The following is a 14,824-nucleotide window of genomic DNA, read 5'->3' as shown; positions in this document are numbered from 1 at the left end:
AGCTTTGAACCTGCCTCTGGGCTCTGCAGATGGATACAAGGACTGAACACAGTGATTCAGAGAAGACAAATAACCAGTAAAGGCAGGGTCTAAAGAAGACACGGGGACAGAAGGACACTCACAGCCAGTGGATGTTTGTGCATGCAATCTAATTCAGATTTTAAATGTGATAACCTCTTTTCAGCCTCTCACACTATAGAAGTGAAACAGACAGCTGAGATAAGACCTTTCAATAGCTGAGTCACACGGAAGGACACTGGACAATCAGTCTCTTTTGTCTGCTGCACATTCATGCATGTTGCAAAGTACCTGACGTAAAGCGTGCGTTTTTGTGTGGATCGAAGCGACGTGGAGCTGGAGCTGACACTGCTAGTCATCATCTGTTCCCTCAGGTCATGAATCTTTGCCTCGAAGCGGCTGTACTCTACAAAAAGAAAAGAAACATGGTTAGAGCCAACAAAACTCAATTGTATGTCCTCTCCCCCTTTCTCTCCTAGAAATAGTACATAAGTTGAACAACAATTTAAGCCCAGTTAGGCTCAAACTGTTTAATAAAAGTTCTAAAACAGAAGCAGACACTTTTAGTCTTCACTGTTATAAACATAGTATTGTGTTTATTTCAAATGACTTCTTCAACGTCAAAGAGCAAGGTTACTCTACACATACACAAAAGCCTACAGGCAAACTCAAAGATAAACTCTTGGACAGGACAGAAAGTCAACAAATCTTAGACAACTTACTGTTCAGCTTTCAAAAAAACATGTCTTTGTTTTGCCCTTGTATCTAAATATTTATTCACAGTCTATTAATCCACACACAATTTCACTCATCTCTTGACAACTTCTTTATCAGAAATTACTTGGGCTTCCATCTCATGTGGACTAAAACCTTTTAAAAAGCTTTGATTTTAAAATGTATGATGATAAACACTGCAAGCTATGCTGCCAATGTCTCAGCTTGCCACCCTCTGATGCTTCTCTCTATGAATGTTACTTGGAAGCTTAGTGGCTTTTAGCAGGTCTGACATCTGACAAATCTGAATCTCTGAATAAATCTGACATGAAGGGAGTGAGGAACAAGGACCCGATTGTACTTCAGTTCAGACATGCCATGCTGTCTCAAGTCTGTGCTCTGTTCCTTCCTCCCAAAACACGCCAACAACTAGTAAAATCCAAGCAGGTGCAACTTCCTTTGCAAGACATTATAAAAGACAAAGTCAGGGTTGAGATGAGAGAAAAGAGCTACTAGTAAGACTAGACTGTTTCCACGGTCTGGGGCAGAAAAAAGTCACTAAAAGAATCTCACAATTTTCTTTTGGCTTTGAATATTTTCCAAGAAATCTTTAGACTAAAACATACCGCTTTGAATTGCCTTTCTCATTAAATACTTTAAAGTACTACAGTTGTTATGGAATTAAGCAAGATCTACTGCACTTTATAAGTTACAATTTATTTGATTTAAAATACCAAGAACATATATTTTTTTAATGTAAGCACATTGGTCCTGAGTTAAAACTCACGCAGGCTTTTTGATTTGATTATAAATAATGTTTACATATTTCTTCCCATAAGTCTGATTTTCAGAGCAACTGTAACATAAAAATCTCATCTGCAAAAAATCAATCATTCAGAGCCATTTGTAATAACAAAACCTAGACAACTTTCACAGACATTTAGCATCACATAAGGAGATTCTTTTTGGTAAAATAGTAATGGAATAACCAATTTTCCATGATTTATGCAAAGTCCAAAAGTATAAAGGCATAAAAATTAATTCCATGTTGATCCTGGGTGTTCAGCTTTAAGAGCTATTTTATTATCGATCTAATAAGGTTAACCTATCATCAAGACATTCAACAGGACATGGCAGATGAAACAGAGTCTAAAATTCTAATATTGTATATTTAATATTGTCTTTTATAAATCTAAGTATCTAATATTTCTAGATGTTACTTCAAACATAGTTAATGATCAAAAAATTTCTTTTTTCTCCCCCCTTCAATTTAAAGAACATATTTTAGTTTGAACAGACACTTATCCCAATTTCCATTGAACTTCATACATTTTTCACTTATTCTGAAGTTAACAGTCACACGAGGGACTCAGTGGTGGTGTTATGCAGCATTTCAGCTGCAATTTCTTGAAAAAAGTCATTAAGTTTTTATTGTTTTTATGTGGCTGAAACATCACAGCTAAATTAAAGATCCACTAAATGAAAAAAACATTCAGCAAACACGAAAAATAATCTTTCACAAGCTAAAAATAAAGCAATGAATTTTTAAGTAGCACTTAGAGTTTCATTTCCACGAATAACTTTGTAATAATCTCCTCTAAACGGTAGTTGTTAAATTGCAAAAGGGTATTTAGTGAACCCATTGACGCAAAAGGGCTAAATTTCCTCCACACACTCTTTCTGCTGCTGCAGCAAAAACACTTGTGTTTCTAACCCATTTATTCTAGTGGTCATAAAAAATGTCAGTGTGCCTCTTTGATTACAAATTTGCATGAATTATGAAAATACTTCTTATACAAACACTACTTTTAAAAATGCTTTAATTATTGTGCAAATGCTTATTTCATTATGATGGTTTGATTTCAGCAGAAACATTTGAACAAATGTGATCAACCATGAAGCTGTTGTTTCTATATAACTGCAACCTGCAATATATTTTTCCCAGAGTAGCCGAGAAACAGCGGAAATGTGTAATAAATCTTAACTGAGCTCTCTATACACCTCTGCACAAAGACATGGATGACAACACTGGCAACAGGAAGCCTGAAAAATCTCTCTAAAACCTCTCACTGTGCAAAGTGTGTGTGAGTCTGAGGCATCACTGTGGACGACAGAATCTAATTAACCCTGAGTAATTCAATCACACCCAAGGTACACATGGTCATGTACTCACAGACTTCCTCACACACACTGAAATACTACACAACATCTGCCAATTCATCATTTGTTCCCTTAATTCCTCTAGTTTTTCTAAAAATAAAAATAAAAATAGCCCAGAACACAACATCTCTGCTGATTTACCAGAGACCATTCTGTAATTTTAAATAATACCAAATTATGTAAACAGGAAGGTAAAAAGTTAAAATATTGTTATTTCATATTAAGAGTTTTATTTTAAACCTTTGAATATTCAGGCAAATAAAGGAGAGAAAAAAACCTTGTCCCATCAGGCAGGTGTTAAAACATGTAACCTTCTTTATTTCATGTTTTTATCAATAATTGAAGTTGAATATTTCAAGTTTTCTTTCAACATTACCTCAGTTTTAGGATTAAATGTGTCTTTTCTGGTCAAATATTAAAAACTTCTGACATGAACTCTGAGTTCTCAGCGTTAATCGGTCAACACACATCGCCTCAGATGGGTTAGGTGAACGAGAGGAAAGAAATCAAGGCAGGAAGTAAGATTAAAGAGACATCAAAGATGTAGAGCTGTCTCGTAGAAAGTGACAAAGAAAAGCTGAGCGGTGCCTCATTTTGATCTATAAAACAAGTTTACATGTGGTTGGTTAGTTCTTATTTAAAAAGAAAATCAACTCTATTCTTAAAGAATAAAAAATTGAAGTTTTAGCTGAAACTGCAAACATTTGTTGATGTCCAACCAAATCTAGAACCATGATAAGAGTTTCTGTTTCTCTCAAGGTTTTCTCTGTTCATGCTGTCTGTTAACTGCAACCATCCATCGATCCAATCCATGCTAAAATAATGCTCCAGAAACTATCATGTTACAAGTATAATGTAAATCACTTCCTCTCAGCTGTACTCACGCTGCAGGCAGCCTCAACGTCAAGATGTGATGCTGGCTCAGTGGCTTTCAGTTCAATGTCTGAGTCCCATTTAGGATGGAATTAGAGTCCCAGAGATGTGACTGATAGAACAAGCAAAGAGCTCAAAAAATATTTAGAAAAAAGGCTCCATTTAGGGACCAGCCTGAGAGAAGAGGAGAGCCGGAAAGAAAATGTGTGTGCGCCTCCAAAGAAAATTGTGTGCAGGGTTGCAGCAAATGCATGTGGCAGGTAAAAAAAAGAAGAAAAAAAAACAAATTTATAAATATATAGGAAACACAATTGTGTTTGTAAAAAAGGTGCAGAGCTGCTCAGCTGATGCTGAAGAAACAACAGATGCTAACTCCCTCTCTACTACACTCTTCTCTATCTGTCGGTCACTGGTGCGCTCATTTTGCTCCTCCCCCTCTTTGACAGCAGCTTGCTGTAGGGCGGAGACACACACACACACACACACACACACACGAAGAAACACTCACAAACAGACACACAGTGCTTTCTCAGGTCACTCGTGCGGGAAGCCAAGTCAATGCCAGGCACTCCTGCCCTACTTTGGCCCAGGGAATTGTTCCACACACTCCATTGCCCCTGCAAACTCACCTATTAAGGTTGACCAAGCATTATAAATTACGAATATGAATTGATAAAAACACATATTGAGATTATATTTATTTTCTACAGAAGCAGCAAAAAGAAATACATAAACATTTGTCTTCATGAGGAGAAACTGCATCTGGTTTTGTCTCCATCTGCCTCACTTTTTCTCCAAATGAGTAATTTTCTTCAGATTACGAACTGTCTGGAAATAAATTGTTCTGCCTCATCCATCGATGCTTCAGTTAAACTTATCGTACAGACGTGAGAACAAATAAACTATTGGGACGTAAGTTGTGCCTTTTATACACAGATTTAAAGTCTCACAAAATCAGCATTCAAGCATCTCTGTCAACAAACATCCACACAGTGCAGCCTTATTAGATAAAGATATAATGGAGGTAAAGAGGGATGGAGAAGAGGGGAAGGAGGAGGAGACAAGGGGGAGGGGTGATGACAGAGACAAATGGCTTTGGGGCTTGTAGCCCCGGCTTCCTCCATTACCTCTCCTCTCCCCTCTTCTCCTCTCCTCTCTTCTCCCGGGGAGCATTGTTACTAGAATGAGCAATGGGCCATTTCTGCGCTGTATGCAGCTTCAGCATTATTAGTGCTATCCTAAAGACACTGGAGATGGGCGGCTCACACCTTTACAGTTGTGTGCATTGCACCAACATCTCCTTTCAGATCATCTTTTTCCTTTGTTCTGCTTCCTGTTTACATAGTTTCTGCTTGTGGCAGCCTAACTAGCTAAGGGACCTCTTTGAAAACCGGAGAAGTTGTTAGTCAACACCCTTTTTCTAGTTTAACTGTTAGCTTAATGGCAGAAGACGATGGAAATACAAAAGTATGTCTGCATGTAATAAGTTTTACAAAGCGGGTTAGGCTCTTCTTTAGCTCCATGTCCAAATTCAGTACACTCTGGAGCATTGTCTCTATGCAAGTAGTTATAAAAAAAATTAACAGACAAACAGTTAAACCATCAAATGGCAATATATCTTTATTTTTGTTCTTGAAGATGCTTCATCCTCAACATCATCATAATGGAGACTCTGCACATCATAATGATTATCATTCACCACAAGATCTTTCATCTTACAGCTGCTTGGAGAGAAAAACAATGCCATTATTGTTTCTGCTGGATTTCTTCCACACTAATGTGGTTTGTCATTAACACAAACACTTAAAAATACTATAAGAGGCATCTGGGAGAATTTAAAGCCATTTAGGAGACTAAATCTCACTGAATCGTGATGGTGAACCAGAATTGTTCAAAAACTGATGCATTTAGACTCCAACCAGGTCAAGCATACAGTCTGTCTATGAAGCCATGGCGTTGTAAGTCATGCAAAAAGAGGTCTGGCATTGTCTTGTTCGAATAACCTCAGGCTTCCTAGAAAACACACATCGGCTTTTATACTTGCACATTATATAGATATTTCTGCCTCCTCATTAATGTTTCTTTTTGACAAAATTGTAATCCTTATTGTCCATTAAACCAGCTCATACCCTGAGTACTTTACAATATACCGTTAATAAAGGGTGATAGGGAAAAGAAACCTATAAAATTAAACATATCAAAAGTTATATATTTAAAGAAAACTTTGAATTTCAAGTGATCATTAATTAACTTAAGTCTTCTTAATATTAAAGCAAATGAGAACAGATGTGTTTTTGGATGAAATTAATGAAATCCTGTCTTTCAACTTTAAATCATTTTGTAGAAATGATGTAAGTGCAAACACGCCTATATGAAATAGAAATGTGTCATGAGGCTATATGGACCCTGCTTTAAAAATAGCATTCCATCAATAATTAAACAGTACAGAACAGTGATCTATACGGCTATTGATTAACTGATCAGGTTGCAGGTGACAGAAGGGATAGGAAGGAGAAACACAAAAGGAAAACGATAAAGAGAGCTGAAATGAATGTGCTGCATTGAAACTTCAGATTGAAAATGGTAAATCATAGTGGCGGCTCTGACACACAGCAAATGTAAAGTAATGCCTGCAAATCCCCCGGATCATACTAAGGCGGTGAGTCAAACGACTTTAACTAAAACACAAAATACAGGAGAGAAAACAGGCGGACATGTTGAGAGCATACGAGATGAAAGCCTGAAAAAGCACTGGGTTGGAGAAAAAGAACAGAGCTGTAAAGTGAGGCAGAAATTGAAAACAAAAAAGACACTTTAAAAGCATATATTTCCCAAATTATATCACAACAACTAGAGTCCAATCCCAGCATTAGAACTTCTAATAATATGCTCTGTAGCAACCGGTATACACACACACATGCACAATCCTGCACAAGCTTAAAGAAAACTACACACAAACAGGCCCAAAGTTTAATAAGCAGACTAACAGAAGTCAAGATAATCCTCTCTGCTTTACCTCTGCATTACTGACAGACAGCGCCGGTGCGTGGCTGTGTGTGTTTCTGTGTGTCTACGGCAGTGCTGTGTAATCCCGGTGACTAATACTGTTGTGGAGCAGCATGCGTTACAGACCCACATCAAGAAACTTGGTGTCAAAAAGTGGACAATGTCATGGTTGAAGTTCACAACTGTCAAGTTTACTCTTTATGAATGAATTTAGAAATGTTGACAAACGGCCGCTGTGGTGGAGACTTGTGATCTGGAAACTTAAATGCTGTGTAACATGTAAAATGATTCATTTAGTCACAATTTTACGACCACATTGTCAGAAACACTTGTATAAGCAGTAACAGTGACAATTTTATAATAAAAGTATTTTGATACAGTATTTTTGGCATCAAATTGTATGATCAGCTCTCTTGGACAGATCAGATTAATCATATAGTATCAAAGATGGACAGAGGAATTGCCTTGGCACGGAAGTGTGCGCGATATCGTCCACCTTCATTCATGAGGACAGTTGTACAGTCTCTGGTCTTGTCACATGTGGAGTATTGTCCAGTCATTTGGTTAGTGCTGCACAGGGGCATCTAAAAAAATTACAACTTGCCAAAAATCGAGCTGCCAGGGTGGCTCTTGGTTGCTCTAATAGGACCAATGTGAATGATATGCATACCACTTTAGGTTGGTTGAGGGTAAAAGACAAAGTACAACTCAGTCTTCTATGCCTAATTGAACAACGTCATTTAAAAAAAATGCCCACAATATTTGGTAAATAAAATTTTACACAGTGGGTATTGTTATCAACATCAAATTCGTCAGGTCAGCTCTGGTGATTTGATTGTTCCTTTTTCAAGATCTAACTGTATGAGAAGAACAGTGCTACTTAGATCTTTTGCTGCATGGAATCAAGTGTCTGGAAGGACACGGCCTATTAGTAACAAATATCATTTTAAAAAGATTTTAAAACGAAGATACACGGAATACTTACAATAACTAACGATTTGCATGATTTGCTGTTACGAAATGTGTGTGTCGTTGATATGTTGTATGTGTTTTTTATATGCTGGTACAAAAATGACATTTTTAAAACTTATTTTAACATGTGCAGCTTTTAAGGTAAATATCATGAATTAATCAGTGAATTTTGTGAAATCATTTTTGGTTTTTGTGAAATTGGTAAAATCTGTGTTGTTGTTTTTTGTGTATGGACCCCAGGAAGACAAGCTACTACTTTGTGAAGGCTAATGGGGCTCCAAATAAATAAATAAATAATAATAGATTCTTTATTGATCCCACAATGGGGAAATTCTTCTCTGCATTTTGACCCATCCCCTGGCGGAGCGGTGAGCTGCAGCCTAACTGCGCTTGGGAGGCAGTAGCATTAAGGGCCTTGCCTAAGGGCCCTCACTGGGTGATGTTCATTGCTCGCCATTGATGTGGTAATTGACCTAGTACCATTGTTTATCCCCCTCCAGGAATTGAGCCCTGGATTACTGCATTGTAGCCTGTCACCTTACCAACCGAGCTACCCAGCCGCATCAATTAGGAAATACGTCACAATTCATAAATTTAGAAATTATATTTTCATACAAATGGATCATGACTGCTGAAAGCGAGTCCTATTTGTTTTTTGACGTGTAAAACCAACGTTGCATAAGGTCTACAAGACCCCCACTGAGCTGCAGCAGAGATTCAATTAAAGAAGACATTTAAAAAAAAACTGCTGGCTAGTTTTTTGTTTCTTGTTAACATGCATTCATTCCTTTAATCTCACAGGAAATCATCAAAGCGGTACTCACTCAACGTGCAGAAGATATTTAAAAGATGTTAAACAAAGTGTAAGACTGATAAGTCATTGACAGAAAGAAATATAAAAATCTAACTGGTATTCGATGTTCTGGTCAAAGATTCAATTAATTGGTAGAAAGTAATAATATCCTCTTGAACCACACTGAGTTTCAGCTTAGATGCTTCATGGATTAAGGAAAAAGGAACCATGGCTTTTTAGAATCAGTTTTAGGAGAAAAGCTTTGATCAAAGTCAATGCTGCACAGCTCAGGTTCACATAACTTTAATGCAGATGCATAAATATGGCAATAAGCAAAATTAATATTTTATGCCTAAAAAACTGCAATCAGGCAGTATAAACCGTGAGTATAAATCATTGTGAGGACAATATGTGGTGAAAAAATCACATTCAGCTGCTTTTTTTGAAAAAAAAAAAGAAAACTGCTTGGTGTTGAAAAAAATAGTAAGTGTCAGATTTGTGACACAACACCTCTAAATTCAGCACATAATAGTTGCACAATTCTGGGCTCCTATTAATTAAAAAGTAAACAGGCAGCAAAATTGGCTAAGTGCATTATGATGTACTGCATTTCCTGATCGACTACAATTTAAAATTCTTACCATAAAAAGAACAACGCAAAGCCAGTACTAGCAGGTAGTGAACAGTTACAGGTGAATGAACCGTTGTGTGAACTCAGGGGACTTCACTGACGCACTGTGGCGTCACAGATGTGACACTCTGCTTTGCAGATACTGACAAGGCTGAAAAGCTGCTGTTGGCTTTGCAGCACCGCCTGACAATCTGACATTTATTTTATGCAGACCATAAATCCTTCCTAAAAAAAAAGCAGCTTACTGCACGGCTGTACTTCCATCACTTAACTGTCCTGTCAAACTGCAATTTTCATAATGAAGGCAACATGTTTTCACATGGTGCAGTCCAACAACTGGTCATGTGTTTGACTCGTGCAGCTGGTCATTTTTGATTCAAATTTATTGTCAATAATAACATCAGAAAAAATCTTAAACATGTAAGAATGACATTTCAATTTTAATTTTCTGTTATGTTTAAATTAAGAAAATCTTAAGAGAACTTTTTAAAGTAAAAAAAAAACAAAAAAAAAAACATTTAACTTCCTCTATTTTGCCTGTAATGCACAGCATTGAATTGGAGGTTTGTTTAAAATTGCTTTAAATGCATTACGGGATGTCAGCAGTGCTAATACAGCATAAAGACTTTACACCCAATCAGGCTCCATCTGCTGCACTTTAAATAAACACAGATCTGTATCTGCTGCATCATCTGAAAACCAATATGGCTCATTCTTTCCTTCGTACTGTGTTTGGCTTCAGTGAGGGGCACTCTTAATATAACTAACAGAAGGAGACCTGCTCACACAGACACTTTTCCTCTCCTGCTGGAGGTTGTTATGAGTTCCTCTATCTTTGGCAGCAACTACGTGTGTTATGTACAAAGAGAGCAGCATGCTATCGCCACGGGATCAGGATTAGCATGAACCTCAGATGGACAAATGCAATACACATTTATGCTGACCATGGCTCAGTATGGACAGAAGGTCTGAGACAGTTCAGTCGACAGTCACTAACAAAGTCTACAGGAGAGTCACGACACAGACAAACTCTCTTGACTAATGTCTTTAGGATCAATTAAAACACACAAACAAACAAACAAAAAAATCAGACGAATAGACCAGGGGGGTATCCCAGAAAGCATGTTTAAACTACCCTGACTTTAACCCTGAACTCTGGCTGAAGTCCGCCTGAACTTGCTTTCGGGGTACGTCGGTTCCAAAAGTCCGGATATGAGTTAGAGTAATTACGCTCGACTTGGTAACCCTGGCTTAATGCAAGTTCACGGCAAGTACATAAAGACATTCTCAATGGATCGCCCATTTCCGGAGTCACCATGGAAACGTGTGGAGAAAAAACAGAGAGCGCTATACTTCAGTGAGAAGGAGTCTAAGATTTTAATGACGGCGTATGAAGATTATAAGACCATCAAAAAAGTAATACAGCTGCATAATCAAAAGAAAGAGTTTCTGCTTGGAGAAAAAGAACGGACAAAGTAAACGCACAAGGTTCTGATCTTATTTCCATTTTCCTTGTGATGCATATATATATGACTTATCCAATTTTGCCAACTTAAATGAATTGATTCCATTGGTAACAAGTAATTGAGTTACATTTATTCAACCTAATTTCTTACGTCTGTAAAACTTAATTAGTGTTTATACAACTAAAATGAACATATTTATCTAACTAAATGTCATATAACTCCAATTCAATTAATCTTTTTTCCATCTTAATTTATTATAACTCTCGAACTCTCATCTGTCTAAGTTTGCGCCGGCAGATATAATCATTTTTATAACAATAAAAAGAAACAAACAATGTACATGGAATGCTTATATTTATTTACCAATTTTCCAACGCTGTCTTTACTGCATAAAAAGTAAGGGTGCTATATAAACTCATCATCCTCTCCCTCCCTCTCACTCATGGTGCAGAGACTTAAGCATAGTAGGACAAAATAACTCGGCAAAACACAGTAAAACAGCTAAACAACTAAACACATTTAGTCAAAAACCCACACTTAAACCCAAATCCGTCCAGACAGGCAAAGGGAATGGTATCCCAGAATCCCTTGCCGTGCCGATCTAACAGCGGCACCAAAGTTACACCTACTCAATTGATTTAATTTGAATGAAAGTAAAATAACTGTCTGAAAACTACGTGTTATTTTTAAGCTGACCTAACTAAAAAAATGATTATCTTAACTGAAGCAATTAATTAAGTTAGACCAAAGTAAAAAAGTTTATCTTTCCAACATCCATATGTGGTCTTATCACCCTCTCATGGTGGAAAAAGTATTATCTGAGCTTCTTCATCCACTAAATCATCTTCAAATGTTCACATCATGCTCCTTCACCTCTCTGAAAACAAACTAAGCTTCAACTAAACCTGCTCCCGACCAGGTTATGTTCAGAGCATGAGTTGCTATGGCAACTTGACATACCCTGAAACATTTCTGGAACCGAAAGCTGAGGTTATACACTTCCTTAGCCTCAAACTTACCGTGGTAATTAGCATAACCTGCTTTTTGGAATACCCCCCAGGATGACTGCATGGAACCTAGCAGCACTAAAGAGGTAACCAAAGCAAACTGGGAGCTGTTCTGACCTTTGCTTCCTCAATAACTGAGGCACCTGATCAATTAAAATGAACAATAAAAGAACATACAAAGGAAACCCAAAAAGAAAAGCTAGTCTTTGCATAAGTGAGTAAAGTATAAGTATTTTAAATCTTTCCTTCAGATCCCCTACTAAACTTATAGGGAATTATGTCTCTAAGAGAATATAGGACATGGAGGAGCTGTCTGTGGGGCTGATCCTACCTAAATTAAACACATTACACACTGGAAAACAAGATTTGTCTGAAGGCCAACTGGAAATTCCTTCGCAGGTTTTACTTTGCATATAATTTCCTTCTTTGTGTTTGCCTCAATGTGATTTCAGAGCTCCTTCAAGTTACGAAACCAGACATATTTTAAAAAAAGTTGTAGCAAAATAGTCCTGAATATATTGAGAGGTTCTGGCAAAAAGCTCATCTGTATCAAGCAGCTTTGTTAAGCCTTATTCGTGTATTCTGGTAGAGTATCATCAGATTATGCTTCCCTTGCAGAGTCTCTGGTCTTCTAGAGATTCTCAGAACAGTCATGTCTACATGCAAGATGACTCAAAGACCCCCCCCCCCCCCCATTTCAACACAAATGTACAAAATCTTTTTGGTTCAGTAGCCTGGTGCTTTGTACATTTGCACATAATGACCCCTGGAGGGCGCCCCTTTGCCTAAACAACACAAGAATGTGTTTCCTATAAAATATAAAAATTGTTCTGAAAAATACACTTTTGATGTAGATCAAGATTCGGCTGCAAAATGTACTCAACTTTTTGGACCTTTTTCCACATTAGCATCAAAAATGTCTGAAAAAAATCAGCTTTTGTGCTGTACTTTCCTTGGTTCCTGCCTTCTTTGCTTCTACCAGTTAGACATTTACAATGGAGAACCTTTGACATATTAAAGTGGATCTATGTGTGTCTATTATAAGACAGATCAGAACACTTAGCCTTGAGAACAAGGATGTTTCATTCCTCCTAAATTCAGTCCAAAGGCTAAGATTTAGTTGGTGAGTTGTGGTCATGGTGAAGTTGGGCCCTTCAAAAGTTTAAGAGTCACACATTACCAGTGAAAAATATAACTCTGTTTACTGCTCTGGACTTTTTCCATTGAATTTTGGTTCTAAAGTCTTTACCTCCCACATTAATTACTCAGTTTGTAGCTACTAAAATGCTTCCCTATCTATAGGATTTTGAATAAAGTAACCAAACATAAATACTACACATTTATGGATTAGTGTTTCGTAACAGCTTTATCCTGTTACGAGTTTACAGGGAGACTCCCATCTATCCTGCTTATTATTGTGGGAAAGGCATGATATAGACCCTGAACAGCTTTCCAGTTCATCCCAGGAATGCATTAATGATAACAATCAAACTACAGTCATCAAACCTATTAAGATGCACGTTCACCATAGAAACTGGAGAGAGACAGCAAAAGCACATGAAGATTTAAAAAGAATCAAACAAAAAGGCTCAGGTTTAGAGTCAAACCAGATGTGTCTGTGTTAAGAAGTGGTCCAAAGCACCACACTATCATGCAATCCAACATATGGTCAAGTTCTAGGTTGCAATAAATTAAAATGTGACAATGTTTTACATTTCCTTATGCATCTTTTCAGAACTTACCCTCGGGTCTGTATTGTGCTGCTATGGTAACAGTCTGGCCTGCATTCTTCAGAGCTGCAGCAGCCTGCTCGTGTGTTGCCGTTGACAAGTCGACTCCATTTACCTGAGCAGACAAAATACAAACAATTGAGGTTCAAACTGAGTCATAAACATTAATACTTTTTTCACATTTTTTTGGTAAAAACCCAAGTCTGTCGTTATTACAAACATTTTTTTATTTACTTTAACCATGATCATGGTTTCTTTTTTTTAGATTTCTTGAGTTAAGGATGGAGTCATGTTTCCACATCTAGTTTAATGACTTAGAATGGTTTCTGTTTCTCCCTGTAGGATCCTCCTCTCCCCTTTAATTTGAAGCCATGGGTTTGCTGGGTTACGCTTCGATTTGGTCCAGTACATTTTTCAATCATCATCACTGTTTAAGCTAAGACGGAAAACACTAGATGTGGAAACTAAGCCACTGTTAGTTTTCATATTTCAGTGGGCGTTGTAAAATAAATCCGAGCTTGCAGGTTTAAAATGCTTAGCTTTAGCAGAGGTTTTATTAACATGAATGTGAAAAAGCTCTGGAGAAAAATAACTCACAGCCTAACTCCCTTGATGAGACACTATAAGTTTCACAGTAATTAAAATAAAATTCCACTTATGAATAATCCTAGTGGCGACAATAACTGTCCTGCTTTCCTCAGTGAACATGTATGAAGGCTCGTACCGACAAGATACGGTCTCCCTTTCGGAGCTCTCCGCAGAGATCAGCAGGGCCTCCTGCGAGTATGAAGGAGATAAAGATCCCTTCTCCATCCTCCCCTCCAACAATGTTAAACCCGAGTCCAGTGGAACCACGCTGAAGAACCACCCGCCTGGGTTCCCTAGAAGAGCACACATTTGACATACCCTGCTTTAGAATGACCACATGATATTTCAATTTTTCACCCATTATACTGTAAAAAAAAACTGAAATATTATTAGCAGCACTGAAAAGCTTTAATGAACTTAAGAAATCTTTAAGATTTGTGGAGGAAAAGTGTTTTTTTTCCAAGCAGAAAAATATGATTGTTCATTAGGTTGGCCAGCAGATGTCAGTACTGCACTTTTTTCACTTTTATAGAGTTTGAAACAAACATTCACAGGATTTCTTTAACATATATATTCACAGCCGAAATATTTCATCATTCACTCTCCTGAAATTGAATCAGACATCTGCGACATGTCCCCATTTGAATGGGTTGTTTGTAAGCATATATGCAATTTGACCAGACATAATGTGGTTCTTCAAACTACTGACCACTAATATTCACAACATTAGACTAATGGGAAGGTTTGAAGAAAGAATACGTTTAATTCCAGCAACGTTTGATTACTGTCGATCTTAACTGGTCTGCTTTAAGACAATTTTTTTCTCAATGGCAATTTCATTCAAGACTGCACTTCGCCCTTTCCAC

The 14,824-nt window shown here is 37.3% G+C and overlaps 1 protein-coding gene across 13 annotated transcripts in view; it reads right to left on the bottom strand.

Moving 5' to 3' along the window:
• LOC101171070 (discs large homolog 1-like protein) overlaps positions 1–14,824 on the bottom strand; it is a 99,190-nt gene that overhangs the window by 17,292 nt on the left and 67,074 nt on the right. For all 13 annotated transcript variants that reach the window (XM_011474174.4, XM_020702506.3, XM_020702507.3 and 10 more), the window contains 3 exons: positions 14,095–14,251; positions 13,383–13,485; positions 310–424 (listed from right to left, as the gene is read on the bottom strand). In XM_011474174.4, the coding sequence (XP_011472476.1) occupies positions 310–424; positions 13,383–13,485; positions 14,095–14,251 (375 nt within the window). The remainder of the gene's footprint in view (positions 1–309; positions 425–13,382; positions 13,486–14,094; positions 14,252–14,824) is intronic.

The sequence above is a fragment of the Oryzias latipes genome, chromosome 4 (genome assembly GCF_053564925.1).
Source record: "Oryzias latipes strain Hd-rR chromosome 4, Olatipes_Hd-rR_3.1".
Classification (NCBI taxonomy): domain Eukaryota; kingdom Metazoa; phylum Chordata; class Actinopteri; order Beloniformes; family Adrianichthyidae; genus Oryzias; species Oryzias latipes.
The sequence above is the reverse complement of the archived record's forward strand: the minus strand, read 5'-3'. Positions and strand labels throughout refer to the sequence as shown.